Source organism: Pelodiscus sinensis, chromosome 8 (assembly GCF_049634645.1).
Source record: "Pelodiscus sinensis isolate JC-2024 chromosome 8, ASM4963464v1, whole genome shotgun sequence".
Lineage (NCBI taxonomy): Eukaryota > Metazoa > Chordata > Testudines > Trionychidae > Pelodiscus > Pelodiscus sinensis.
In genome coordinates, this window is record NC_134718.1 from 68,601,259 (window position 1) to 68,615,770 (window position 14,512).

Consider the following 14,512-nt stretch of genomic DNA (forward strand, 5'->3'; position numbering starts at 1 on the left):
TGTAAATGAGTCCACAGACTGCTTTCCAGATTGAGTCTGGAAAGCAGCTCTTCCTATGCTGAAAGGACTGGAGTTATTTTCTAAAGCAGTGGCTGCTATAGGAAAGTTCACATTTGCTGTGAGTCAGCTACAGGGGATACCCAAGATGTTGCATTCTTCTCTCTACATAGACTAGAGAAACGGTCGTATCTCAGGATAGCACTGTCAGGCTCTGTCTACACTGCAGGCTTCTTGCATAAGAAGCTTTTTGTGGAAGAGATCTTCAGCAAAAACGTCTTGCGCAGGAACACGTCTACATTGCAAAAGCCCATCGAAAAAGCGATGTGTTTTTGCACGAGAGAGCATCCAGGCTGCATGGATGCACTCTTGAAAGGAAACTTTGATTGCTATTTACAGAATGGCCACCAAGGCACCTGGGCTTTTTTCGATTGCCCCTTTTTATGCGAAACCCCCCCTATGCCCTGTCCACACATGCCTTTTTGCACAAGAGCTCTTGGTGTGGGGGACGACGTCGCGCACCGGAGGGAAGAACAAGACTGGCGAGGAGGAGGAAGCGGCCCAGGACAGGGGCTGGAGACGGCGGTGCCGCCTCCAGCTTGTAACCCCCTGGAGGGTTGGTGAGTTACAGGGGAATCACCACCAACCAGGCAGCGCTAGTTCATTGCTGCCTTGAGGATCCTGGGTCGGGACCCGGAGCGGGGGTGGGCCTGAGTCCCCCTCCTTCCTCACGCAGGATTGTGCATATCCAAGACTCTGTGGACTTCCCATCGAGCCATGAACTCTACGTTCTAGTTGGACTAGTAAGGGAAACGCGGGTGGGAGAAAGGTGCACGGGTGGACAACCCCAAGGATGTAAGCCTGATGGGGAGACCAACCCGTGACATTCCTTTTTGATTGGTAGATCATTCAAGAACTCCTGGTTAAGCCAGGAGGGGTCTCCTGCCATACTTTCTGCCTTTTGCTATTATTTTCAAAATCTGCATTGCATTTTGGGAAGGACCTTATGCAAAGCCCATTGTAGTCTATGGGCCCTAGAAGAGATGAAATTTAAAATTTTATCTAAACTGGGAAGATTACTTAATCTTGAAACAGGAGCTTTAGGAGTCCTGTTAACTTACAGAATGTTAATAATGACTTTGAACTAAGTACATCCAAGTGCACGTTTTATTTAATAACCTGGGAGTCAACACATGTTCTAATAAAATTCAATTTCCAAGCATAGAGAAAGCCTCCACTTGGATCTGGACTTGAATAACCATTTACAGATTCAAGGGGTAAAATGTTACTCATCTAGCAACTGTATGACTTTTATTAGGAGATCATTAAAAAATGTTCAGTTTGGATATTGCCAAAATTTGGGAAGTGAAAGCAGGGTACAAGAAAACCACAAACCAAATTATTTCAGATGTAATGAAACTGTATCCAAGTAATCGCTTAAGTTGATATATTAGAATCCATAGACTCAATAGGGACTACAAGTGTCATCTGACATATTTGCAGTACATTGTTTGTCAATTCCCTGGGGGGACAAATTTTGGATTACCAGCCATTCAGAAAAAACAGGATGCTACTTTGAGCGGCAATTGCATGAAGGGGACATGCTATGCATTTGGATAAGTAGGGTTTTTGGGTAAAAGATATTTGGGTAACTAGAATTATACTGCATATCATATGTAACAATGTAAATGCGGAAATTATTGGTGAAATCCTGGCCCCAGTGAAATGAATGAGAGGTTTTTTCCTCTCATTAATTAATTGTCACCAAGATTTCATCCTAAATATACAGCGTGTGGGGAGAGAGAATGCTAGCTTGGAGTGATATAAAAGTTTGCATTTGGGATAACTGCATTAGTTCTGAATTCCTTTCACCTTCTGTGCTATTTGTTTGCTTTTTGCGTACATCTCTTACCAGTTTCTTGTCAGTTTCACTTAATAGATCTTGCACATTAAATGAAGGCTTTGGGGTGCCATAATTGTGTAGGCTGTTTTTTTTTTTAAAAAAAAAAAACGGATTCAGTAAGAAGAATGTCAAGATGATCCCAAGCTTTCCATTTCAACATGAATACAATGGGACGTGAAATATTGCTGGGAGTAAAATAAAGCTTTTGTGCCACTAGTGCTTTGCATGGGCTCCAAATCAGCCTTTTTTCTCACCCTTTTCTTCCTGCTATACTTCTTACTACTTAGGATACAACAGCAGAGTGAAACAGATTATTTTATGATTCACCTGCCTCATTGTTTGTCCATGTATGAGTTTGATCCAAAAATAAAGAATACTTAGTAATCCCAGGCTCACGTCCTCAGTCAGCCGCAGGTTTCTCATCTTCCTCCCTGTTCCTCGCTCTCAATCAAAAGGGAATAAAAAGTTTTTGCCTTTTCTTTTGAGCAGCATCTTTATTTTGCACCTAGAACTTGCAGTCGGTGCCCACTCTGGGCAGTGAGAAATTCAATGGAAACATAGGGGAGAAAAAAATAGAATCTGTAATGATGACAAACTGCAAATAGCAACGCTAGGCCATTAAATTTTTAATCTTTTTTTCTCTATCATTATTCTCTTCCCTCTATTAAATTCTTCCAGAGTCAAGTGAAGAGCTAAAGGTGACAGTGATAGACATGAATGTTTATTGTCTTGTCAATACAAATAAACCCAGAGCTGATAAGTCAGGCTATTTCTTCAAGGCTGACTAAAATGCAGTGATCTCTGAATAAAATAAAATAAAATAAAATAAAATAAAATAAAATAAAATAGAAATCAGGATATGTATTCTAGGTTCTGTGGAAGATGTAAATGACACAAGTAGCCTGACTGTAGAAAGTGGCTTGAATGATATTTAGTATTCCCAGAAAGCTATTGTCACTTGTGACTTGCACGTTTCAAAATGCAGATTGGCTGGGTTGTGATGGAAGAACTCGATTCTGCCACGACCCCATGGCCCTTGTAAGAGATGGGAAAGGCGATGGAGTCTAGAATGGAAAGAACCAAAATGAAATGGCAAAACCTTGCTGGAGAGTACCAAGCAACGGGGGAAGGAATGTGGTCGGATGAAAATGATGGATCTTACCTCTGCAAACAAAACCAGGAATGGGTTTGGGAAGGGCCTGTCTGATGCAGAGCCGAGGTCTGTGGGGAGTCAGTTTTAGAGCAGGCAAACTCCAGAACAATGACTAAACCTTTGGAGAAAGCAGGTTTGAACAGCTGCCAAGGAAAGCCAATACTAGAAGGTACAGTAGGCAGGGCACTAGCCTTGATTTAGGCAAGCTATGTCTTCATTCCACATCTGCCCCGGCCTGCTGCATGACTGTAGGCAAATTCATTCCTCACTTTGTGCCTGTCTCCTCCTACTTTTTATCTCTCTCGTTTACATTGTAAGTGCCTCGTGTCGGGTCCTGTCTTACTAGGTATATGTGCAACATCAAGTACAATGTACTGCTCCAGCCCAAATAAAAGCCTGGTCGGTGGTTTTCAATGTTTCCTATATTGCTAAGAACTATAAATGGAGCTTGTTCACCATGATGTTCAGCAGGGAGACTCTTACATCAACTAGATGTGGAACAATCCCAAGAGGAGATTTTCAGAGTGAAATTCCATGGACCGGGGATGTGGCCTGGATGAATGGAAGTGACTGGCCAGGGGACGGGAAGAGTAGAGACAAAATGCTGAGCGCTTTAATGTAGGCGTGATGAAGACCTGCCCTCGTGAGAGTGAGAGGCATTATGGGGATCAAAGAGGAAATCAATGTGAGCTCTTCAGGACAGGTGAGGAAAAGCACTTTGAATTCAGGTGTGATGGTGACTCAGCAGAGACAGCATGGGCTAGAATGAACAAGAACAATTTTCTTCCCTCCTCCTTGTACCAGCCTTTTGAGTTCAGGTTAGGGATGTAAGTGACAGTTGAGCCTAAGCTTATCAGGTAGCTAAGTACTCAACTAGGTGCTTGCTCCCCCACTTGCTGCCTCTGAATCAGAGGCAGCAAGGGGAGGAAGAGGAACCTGTGCTGGAGGGAGCTGGCTTAAAAGCCGATTCCCACCACCACTGTATCTGCGGTGCCACCTGCTTTGCTCCGTCCATGGCGGGGGGGAAGTTAGGGGAGCCTGCCATGAATCAGCTTCTGCCCGCAGCCAGCCCAGGCCACCGCGAACAGGGACTGCTGGACCTGGTATGAGCTGGGACCGAGGCAGACCAGGCTCATGCCAGTCCAGGACCACTGCGGCTCTGCCTTTTAAATGTAGTAAGAGTTGCCCGGATCTTACTACATTTAAGCTGCAGAGCTGCAGAGGGGGTAGCTCCTCGACCGACATAAGCTGGGACCGAGCATCCTCCCTCATCGACTAATCATGTCGTTGATACAAATTATATTGACGACACAATTAGTCAATTACCCGCCTCTTGCCTCCCTGGTTCGGCACCCTCAGGACGGCTCCTAGGGAGTTTGCTGGACTGGGGAGGTCAATGACCCCCTGCTGGCTGCTGTACCGTTCCTGGGCTCCTCTTCCAGCTTTGGAGCTCTCAAAGTTGGTGCTCCCCACCCACTGCTGCCTCCACTGACACTGGCCCGGCCAGGGCTCCCCAGAGCACAGGTCCCTGCCCGGCTGCAGCTGAGGGTTCCCCAGCCAGGACTGCCCAGCCACTACAGGCCCTGCTGTCACCAGGGGATCCCCAAGGTTCCCGGCCGAGGTCACCTGGTCACTACCCAACCCAACAGCTGTTGACATAAACAGAACTTCCCACACCCCATGGGACTCCCAGCTGGCTCCCGCTCCTGACCGCCAGGACTTTGTGGTCCAGCAACATCTATGGCCGAGATCTGAAAGGTTCAACCTGTACTCATCCCCACCCTCTGTCTTCTATTCTCCAGCCTAAAGAAACCCTGCTTTTTCACTCTTTTCTCAACTCATGTATTAGACCTTTAATTTAGATTGCACAGGCACCATTCACCAACAGTCATAGAGTAAATATCTAGCTACTTATCTCCTGTTTTTTTTTCCTGTTTAGCATAAGCCAAACCTTTTCATGAGAGTTGTACTGACATTTCCATGGCAGGCCAGAGTCATTTTTGGAGAAATCCCTCTTGAACTGTCCTAATTACCACAGGAAATACATATCTCTGCATAGACCTTTGTACCACTACATAGCCAGCCCACCTTTCCCCTCGGATCTTGTTACCCAATCAAAGAACCACCAGGCTAGCTGTCATCTGAAAGAGTGAGCAGCATGGGTTCCAATCTACTGCAAGCCTCCTTTAGAACACCGGGCAAATGATTTACACGTCTGTGCCTCAGTTTCTCCATGTGTACAGTAGGGGACATATTAGCCAACTATTGTAAAGTGCTGTGAGATAAACAGCTGGAAGGAGGTGTTGACGTGCAATATATTATGACTGACAGAATATGTGCTTAATAATAACCATTTATTTGGAAGAAATGCAAATCAGAATAAAATTAATTAGTTTACAGTAGATTTAGCTGGGGTCTGAGGGTGAGATTGCAGACAATTCATCATTGTTTAAGTATCACAGAGACTCGTGCCAAACTTCCATTAATCCAAGCCTGACTTTAGAATGACCATTTGCAAAATTTCCAAGGCTTCCCCCCAGCAAACATTAGAGCTAGATTTCTGAAATTACTCATCTGATGAAGTGGGTTTTACCCACGGAGGCTCATGAGTCTATATAGGTTTGTTAATCTCTAAAGTGCCACAGGACTACTCCTCGTTTCTGAAATAACCGAGTAACTGTAAATGTCTTATTGAAATACACTGCCGCAATCCTTCACCAGAAGAAGGAGATACTTAAAAATAAATAAACTCCCTTTAAAATGAAACTGAAAAAAGGGAGACTGAACAGAGAGGAATTGCTTACTGAAGTAAACTAAATTTATGCACCTCTCAACTTCTTACTAAATGTAGAGCCTATCTAGATCTGTATATGGGCATACACATAGCTGTGTGTATAATGTGGGTGTGATATAGTCATAATACATGATGGAAACAGGGAATAACTGTGAATATGCAATTGTGGGAGGAAAGTAGTGTTCCATGTAATTTGGTGCTTAGGAGTCCACCCTTGGAGATTCAAGTGCCACCCACGGAGCACCCACAGCCATGTGTTTCTACTGGTGGTGCACATCAACGTAAGCCTTTGTGCATATAACAAAATTTATTCTGCCCGTGGATGGAAAAATTGGAGGGAACATCGAAAGGAAGGGGGGAAAACCTTACAAAGCTCTGTTTGGGCAAACGATCATGAAAACTGTAGAAGCAATGGGGAGAAAGGGAAAGCACAGTCTCTTACTTGAGAAACTGCGTGTATGATACAGAGTCAAGGGACAGCTAGTTCAGAACATGGAGATTTCGGTGGCTTCATGAAATCATCGGCGGGAATCTTCCTTCCTCCTTGTCCCCCCGCTGTCATTTCATTTCCCAAATCCGGTCTCTGGGCCTGACGGGCCGAGCCTGAGCAAACCTTGGCGACGCTTGAGAGCTACTGATCTCAGCCCAGAGCGGCAGCAAGTGTATGTGAGCGGGCCGCACGGCTCGGGGAGGGAGAGTGTCTTCCAGACGAAAGGACAGCGTGTTCTTACCTGGCCCCACGGCTGCTGCCTGGTTCACCCTGCCGGAGCCAGGTCTCCCCTGAAGTTACCCCCTCCCCAAGAGAAGAGCCAGGGGCTGTAAATCAGACTCCATCCAGACGCGCAATCGCTCCTGGGGAAGGAGATACCCAGGAGGTGCGCGCAGCGGCTGGGGACCGGCTTCGCTCCTTCACTCCCCCGCGAGCTGGGCACGTCCAGGCCTGCGGGGGGAGCCGCGGTGCCGCGCGTGGGTGCGGGGGAGGCTCTCAAAGTTCCCGCGAGCGCCTGCCGGGCTGCGTGTGCCGGCTCCTGCGCCCCTGGGAAGCCGCGGAGCAGCCGGGTGCGTGCGCTGCGCTGCGCTGCGCGACGCACGGAGCCGCGGGGGGCACTGCGCGCCGAGCGCCGCCTTGGAGCAGGAGGCACTCGCCAGCCAGCCGGGGGGATCTCTCGCTCCTGCTCCAGCTCGGCTCCTCCCCCGCGGGTGGCGGCGGCTTTCCCGTCCGCCCCACGCCGGCTGCGCGCCGCCAGCCCCGGGGAGGGGGCCAGGGAAGCCGGGGGAGAGACTCGAGCAGGTTTCTTCCTCCTCCCCCCCTGCCTGCGCCCGCTCCAGCCTCGCCTGAAACTTGCATGGAGTTGCCGCCGCGCTCCGGGTGAAGCCGCAGCGCCCCCGCGGCGCGCCAGCCCGCCGCAGCCATGGGAAAAGTTGCGGGCTGGTCCCTGCTGGCCGGGACCTGGCTCGTCCTCTGCTCCTGGCGCTGGAGCGGGGCCGAGATAACGTGCCGCGCCTGCCGCTCCCCGGTGCAGCCGCATGGGCCGCGGCAGGGATCAGCCGTGCCTGTGTGGCCCGGCCGCGGACGACAAGAGCGGGGCTTCCCGGCGGAGGCTGCGGGGAAAGCCACCGCGGCTCCCACCACTAGGCAGCCCGGCCCCCGCGCGTCCCCGGCGCGCCCCGGAGCTCCCCTGCAGGGCGCTGCGCCCTGGCTGCCGGCCCAGCTAGGCGAGGAGGGGAGCCCGGCCGGGCGTGCGCCCCGCAGCCGGCGGAGAAGGAGCCAGGTGGAGGGGAAGCGAGCCCAGGGCGTCCCGGCCGAGCGGGAGGCGGCCGCGGCCTCCCCGGAGCAGCCGGCGGGCAAAGCCACCCGCTTCAGGCTGGAGGAGCTCCGGCTGAGCAGCAGCACCTTCGCGCTGACCGGAGACTCGGCTCACAACCAAGCCATGGTGCACTGGTCCGGCCACAACAGCAGCGTGAGTAGCCGCGGGGCGCGCAGAGCCTGCCGTGGGAACGGGACCCCGGGGGGCGCATCGGGGTGCCGGCCGCAGTTGGCGGCGGGGCTCGCTGGGTGCTTCTGCGGCAGCAAAAGTTTTCTCTCTCCCCGAACGCCACCTGGGCTGCGCTCCAGTTGCGCGCAAGTCGGGGAGGTCTGTAGATCGGGGCGGAGAAGGGGGATGACTGCAGGGAGTGCAGGGCGCATGGGGTGGTGGCCTGAAAACCTCCCTCTCCCCAGCTGGCAACAACGCAGCGGGGTGGAAAAGGTGCAAATTACCCTGCCCGTTCCTTCGCACCCCTTCCTCCGCCCCGCTCCGGTCTCTGCAGGAGGAAGGGGTCCCCAACCCGGGTCAGCGGCTCCCCGGAGCCGGACGGACTCCGATCGAAATCTATCCGAGCCCAACTTGGAAGACGCGGGTGCGCAGCAGAGCGAGGGTCCTCATTCCCCCCCCCCCCCCCCCCCCCCCCAGGAACAAAGCGGTGGTTGTTTGGCTTGTCTCGGGGACTGTTCCCCATCCGCACTAGCCCAGATCTCGGCCGTGGGAACGGCGACCACCCAGAGCGGGCGACTCCGTTTCCAAGACCGAAGGAGAATTCATGGCTCGGGGAGGGGAAGTTTTCTCAAGTTCACTTGCGCTCTGCCGTGGCGAAGCGTTCCGTTAGCCGTGGGAACCCGTCGCTTGGCTGCGTGCGCTTTGAAGCTAGTTCTGGAAAGGCAGAAGCTTGGAAAACGGGCTGATTACATCTTCAAAGCTGGGCGTCTTGGGGCTTGCAAGGAGCAAAGAGAATATCGGGAAGAGATCCGGCGGGATGCAGGGCTAGCGGGGACCTGTTTTCGTCCTCTGTAGCAGTGACTCAGGCGGACTACAACGTGGCGAGGCGTTTTCGGCTCCTTTGCTAGGCTGGAGTCCGATTTCTGGATACCTGTTCTTCCCTTCTGCTTTTAATAAGAAAATGTGGTAACGTTTGAGAGGCCTGATCATTCATTCCCTTTGGTTTATATTGTGTGAAGGGAAATAGCCAGGAGCCAATTTACTATTAATGTACGTCTCATAAGCACTTTCAGCCTTCACAGGCGGGACCAATATTTTATAGTTGTATCCGGAACTTTTAAATCATTGACGCAGAATTTCTCACTATCCAGGTTTTCAGGACCTTTACCTGTGAGCTACTGAATTGCACCCTCCCGTTAGCTCTCCAGCCACTAAACCGCATTGAGTTTGCCATCTTTTGAAAGGGATTCCTCTTTTGAGCAAGGACTTAGGATTGTAAAAGTATAAGGCTTTAACGCCATCAAGCCTTCTGGGCGTATAATGCCTGGAATTAGAACTTTAGTCTTCACATTAAACAGGTATTTCAGGCCCACACGCTGATATGAGTAGTACAGTAGCACAAATCAATGGTCTGAGTGAGAGTTTGGGTTTGCAGGAGGCCAGACTGGGTCCCTTCTGGCTTTACAATCTAGGGATGCGCTTTAGGATGGGGTTGGATGCGGGAAGTGCTTTGACTCACTAGCTGCTTTTTTCCCAAACAACCCTCTGCAAGACAGGGTCATGCAGACAACTTGCTGCTTTTGTACAGGCGGGTGCCAAGCCATCTTGTGCTCTGCTCCCCTCCAATCTCACAGCTCAGTGTTGCTCTACTCATGCAGTTGGTTGGGAGACCACTGGGGCAAACCAAAGTGTTGTTAACTTAATAAGTAGCCCTCCTCTTCCTACAGAGACAATGTCCCAGCCTAGTGCTATTGGGCACTATGTTGTGTATAAGGTACTATTGAAACCCTCTCTATGTGGTCTGGGAAGATCCCTGGGCATCTTTTGCAGAAGTGGTTGTCCTGGTCCAATTCTGTTCTGGGCAATTTATTTTTCCCCCGGCAATTTTTGTGGGAAGCCATATAAGTCTTCATGTTTTGTCCTTAACAGTTATGTAAAAGAGCTTTCACACTTCACCCAGAGGTGGCTACACTTCAGTAATGTTGTAGTGTCGTTTGACACCACTTTGGGATCCCATTTCATGAAAGATACTATAATCAATGTAACCTCGTTGCCATGAAGTTGCTATCGCAAATAGCGCCCAGTGCTGGCGACCCCTGATGAATTCACTCTTTTTGAGTAAGTTTCACTATTTCAAGTGGTTGTCTCTCCTTTTACTGATTAAGCATTACTGTAATACTGTCTTATGTACAATGCCCATGTAAAACTTGATTCGGTTTGGAGTAGGAGAAAGAATGCGCCTCCATAGCTTTGATTTCAAGATGAGAGGGGTCTATTGATTTGGAAGGAATAAAGGCACAAGATGGAAAGCCCTTTGGGACAAAGGCTGACTTTTGGTTTTGTGCAGTTTCTAGCACAATGGAGTCTGGTCTTCTAGGGACTACTAATAATTACCGAATTCATCCATGGTGTAACTCAGCTGAAGTCAGTAGTTTTGCATCAGAGATTAATTTGGCACATCTGTTTGCTGTGTCATCTAAGGACCTGATCCATGTCCAGTTTAAGTCTGGGGGTCACTTTCCATTGGCCTCAGCTGGAACTGGAAGATGGTCCCTGGTGAGATGAAATTTCTCTGTGAAGCCTTACTCCAAAACCTTGTAATCAAACTCCCCTATAGATAAGGGTTAGCTTTCTATCAGAGGTGATTTTGAACGAGATGAAAAATCTTAGATTCCTGGAAATATAGCTACCTTTCATGCTCCCAGTGGGAAACAAATATTCACACAAAACATGTGTCTCTATTTATTAACTGCACATAATATGCAAGGAGAAAATTTTTGTGCTTGGTGCAGGATGAGTGCAGATGGGCCGGGGAGCTGAAAGCCATGACCCTATCTTCGACTGGCATAGGGGATCATTGTTGGCATGGTAGTCAAATATGTGATCCATCCCCTGGAAGTGCACAGTCAACCTGCGGAACTCCCTGCCAGAGGATGTGGTGAAGACTAAGACTTCAACAAGGTTCAAAAAAGAGCTAGATAGCTATTGATGGACCTAACCTCCATGAATCTATTAGCCAGGATGGGTGGGAATGGTGTCTGTTTGTCTGTAAATGGGTGACAGGAGAGGGATCACATGAGGATTACCTGTTGTGTTCATTCCCTCTGGAGCACCTGGTATTGGCCACTGTTGGCAGTCAGGATACTGGGCTAGATGGACCATTGGTCTCACTCAGTGTGGCCGCTCTTATGTTCTAAGCCTTCCGCAATCAATGAATGAGTAGTTGGCACAGATACTCTCTCCGTAGCATTTAGAGCCTTTACAGCAGCCAAGGGATCTTCAATGGCCACACAGAGGATCATGACTATGCAAGCCTTTTGGTGTGATCATGTCATCAACGCCTGTCCCCCTCCTTCCCCCCCGATTCCATATATGGGGTGTAAATGGGGCTGACAGCTTTGTACTGGTCCTCTGCCCCACAGGTGGATTTTGCCACTTGTTTGGAACCTGCTATTGTAACCTCTTGCAAGTGCCTTCCCAATTTGGTGTCTGAAGTCAGTGTAGATTGGGTGTCCCCGCAGTTCCCTTGGGTCTTTTCTCAGTCTGCCGTCACCCAGAGCTGTAGAAGATGGGAGGCGCTTGAAGGTGGAGCTACAATAGGCTCCAGGTGATTGTTCCCACCTTGCAGAGAATCCCAAGGATAGTTTTATTATGGGGTTTGGCAGCCTTAGGTTACGGGTGGTTCCCATCACTGGTTCTTCTGGAGATTGCAAAGTTGCTGAAGGCTCAAGTCTGCCTCCGGTGCTAGTTTGCAGTGAATGTATCTAGTGAATAAGTTGCTTGCTGGAGACACAGCCAGAGAGCAAAGCACGGGAAGAGCTGAGGAGGTAAACTGGAGGACCATGGGAAGAGAAGCTTCAGTACCAAGCTAGAAGATCCTCCTATGATGGATCCTCCCCTGTAATGCAGTAGTAAGTTGCCCTGAACTGGAGAGGGTCTTCTACAGCTCTCCTGCAGCTGGAGCAGGTGAAGCATTAATAACAATACCCAGCAGTTATCAGTAGACCTGGAAGCAGATAAATGCATGTGCCCATTTTACAGATGAGAAATTAACTTGTCCATAGTCACCCGGCCAACCAGTGGACAAGATGGGAACAGAACCTAGGTACTGGGGGTGCCAGTGCTCCGTCCACTAGGTCGTACTGTTTTCTTTCTTCAGTTTTCTTGAAAGGCAGAGATGGGCTGCTGTGAGGTCATCTATTGGGACCAGTCATGGTCACACTGCTGGACATGGATTCTAAGTCCACCCCAAAGTAGTCTGTCTGGGCCACTTTTTAATTCCAGTCATTGGATAAAATCCAGGAGGCAGGGGGAATCAGCAGAGGATGCAATCTGTGAGGCTGTCCTCTCCATGATCAGCTGAAGAAACTAGATTGGAAGGGAAAAGCAAGGCAGCTTTTGATGGGAGAAGGGGTAGACAAGAGTTGTTATTGTGAGACTCCACAGCATGTTACCTGATGTTGCTGGAAAGGCCAAGCTGAACAACTGAAAGGCAGAACAGGGTCATTTTTTTTATTGTATAAATGATCTGAGTAGAGAGATTCTGTGTTAACTATCCTTGGAATTTACACATGTATGCTAAAACCAATTTCATACATTCTCACGTATAATAGGGAGAACCTTGAATTGTTGGGATGCAGAACTTGAACTTGAATGTAGCTTGAACTTGAATGTAGCTTTGCCTTTGACTTGGAGCACTCTTGATTTTAAAACCTAATGTATTCCAGTTTACAAAATGAATATGAAAGAGCATAATGAATCAATCATATGGTGGCATCACCATAAATCCTCTATTCTAAAGAGAAACCGTAAAACCCTGACAACGTTTCCTCAGCTTTCTGAGCATTGGATTCGTCACGTGGCTCATTTGTCTGTGAAATGCATCAGTTAGGATCGTCTGTCATTCCATCACAGCTAGAGGACTCAACGTGAAAGTGCCCACTCTTGGTGGGTATTCCTCAAAATCCGTCCTGCATGCTGAATGGCTGGTGATTACCGTTTTTCTTCTGTTGACTTGCTGATGACCCATTGTTCTCCTTTCGGGGCATCATTCACAGAACGGAGGTTTTCACTGAGGAACCTGTCGATAGGTATGGAGACCCCAGCAAGCTAAGGTTTCAAGATGGCAGCTGTGTCCTGGTGTCCGTGAATATCCCTGTCTCTGGTAGAGTCTAGTTGGTTCAGCTCATGTTATCTTTTGTGTGGTTATTGAGGGACAGGAGCTGAACTGCTGAAAATAGAGGCAGATTCATTTTAAGTTGGATGTCAGCATTAAAATACAGTGAAATGTTCTGTAACAGACAATAAGAGCAACCAGCCAGACTCTGAAGTTATTATTTACTCTTTACTAGGGATGTTAATGGGTAACTGGTTAACCAGTCTCCCACTTGCAGGATCCTGGTTAACCGAAAGGTTTAACACTCCATTTAGCTGGCTAACATTTTAACCAGGATATTCTATCCCTATTTTTTACATGGTCAAACCGTATAAAGACTGAGTGGAAACTGAGACCGTATTTAGCTCCGCAACATTACTGCCACACACCTTCTACTTATATATTTGAGAGAGTTTGTGTGTGAGGGTACGTCTAAACGACGGGGTTTTTTTGAAAGAGGATATGCAGATTCTGCGTGAATTTGCATGTCTTCTTCCGATCTCACTTTCAGAAGAGGTTCTTTCAAAAGTGAAAGTAGTCTGGATGTGGGTTTTTTTGGAGAAAAAGCCCCTTTTTCGAAACAACCCACGTAAACTTCACTTTTTAAGGAAGAGCGGTTTTTTCGAAAAAGGGGGCTTTTTTCGGAAAAAACACATCCAGACTACTTTCACTTTCAAAAGAGCCTCTTTCAAAAGTGAGATCAGAAGAAGATATGCAAATTCCCGTGCAATTAGCATATCCTCTTTCGAAAATAGAACGTAGTCTAAACATAGCCTGAGTGAGACATAGCCTGTCTGTCCATCTGTTCAAGAACTCCTCCTGACCCATTAGAGCTAGGACTGCCAAATTTGGTACACAGATGCCCTTTTGGGAGGGCGGGGGGGGGGGGGGCTGCACCTGTCCCCAGTTGTACAGGAACACTGCGGGGGGGGGGGGTTACCTTCATCCTGGAGCAAGGGGGAAAGTGCATAGTTTAAGGAATGGAGCACAGTGGGCAGACAAACCTGAACCTACCCCAGCCGGGGGACATGCACCCCTCCCCTGGCTGTGCCTGTTGGAGCTGCAGAGGCCATAGAGAGGCGCTTCTCCCCTGGCCCCAAGCTGCTGCAGTGAGAGCGCTGGGGCTGTTCTCTCTCCCTGGGGTAGCTTGTTACTGATCCCACATCCCCAGCCCCACCCCAGAGCAATGATTTAAACAAGGAAAAACAAAAATTAATTGAGTTAAGTATCTGATCAAAGCCGGGTTAATCTTCTAGAGCATGTCTGCGTGTTTCCATTTTCTCTTCTTTTGACTCCCACCTGCTATGCTTTATACTTCATAAAATCCTTTATTTGCACTATAGATCTAAACAATATCCTATAGATCAAGATTTCAGTGAGAGAAAACATCAACATCTTCACTCAGACCTTGAATTAGGAAACCATTTCCCCAACAAATGCACACATTTTTCATGTTTTCAAGCACATTAAATAGCTATTGTGTTTTTTTCCCTGCCTTTAATATGATCCATCTGTAGCTATATTTCCTTGTGGG

The 14,512-nt window shown here is 48.7% G+C and overlaps 1 protein-coding gene across 2 annotated transcripts in view; it reads left to right on the plus strand.

The window, feature by feature from the left end:
- The first annotated feature begins 6,137 nt into the window (after positions 1–6,137).
- Positions 6,138–14,512, plus strand: part of SORCS1 (sortilin related VPS10 domain containing receptor 1) — a 477,135-nt gene continuing 468,760 nt past the window's right edge. Inside the window, exon 1 of one of the 2 annotated variants that reach the window (XM_075935517.1) lies at positions 6,138–7,808. In XM_075935517.1, the coding sequence (XP_075791632.1) occupies positions 7,260–7,808 (549 nt within the window). In that variant the 5' untranslated portion in view covers positions 6,138–7,259. The remainder of the gene's footprint in view (positions 7,809–14,512) is intronic. The other variant, XM_075935516.1, reaches the window with a different exon arrangement.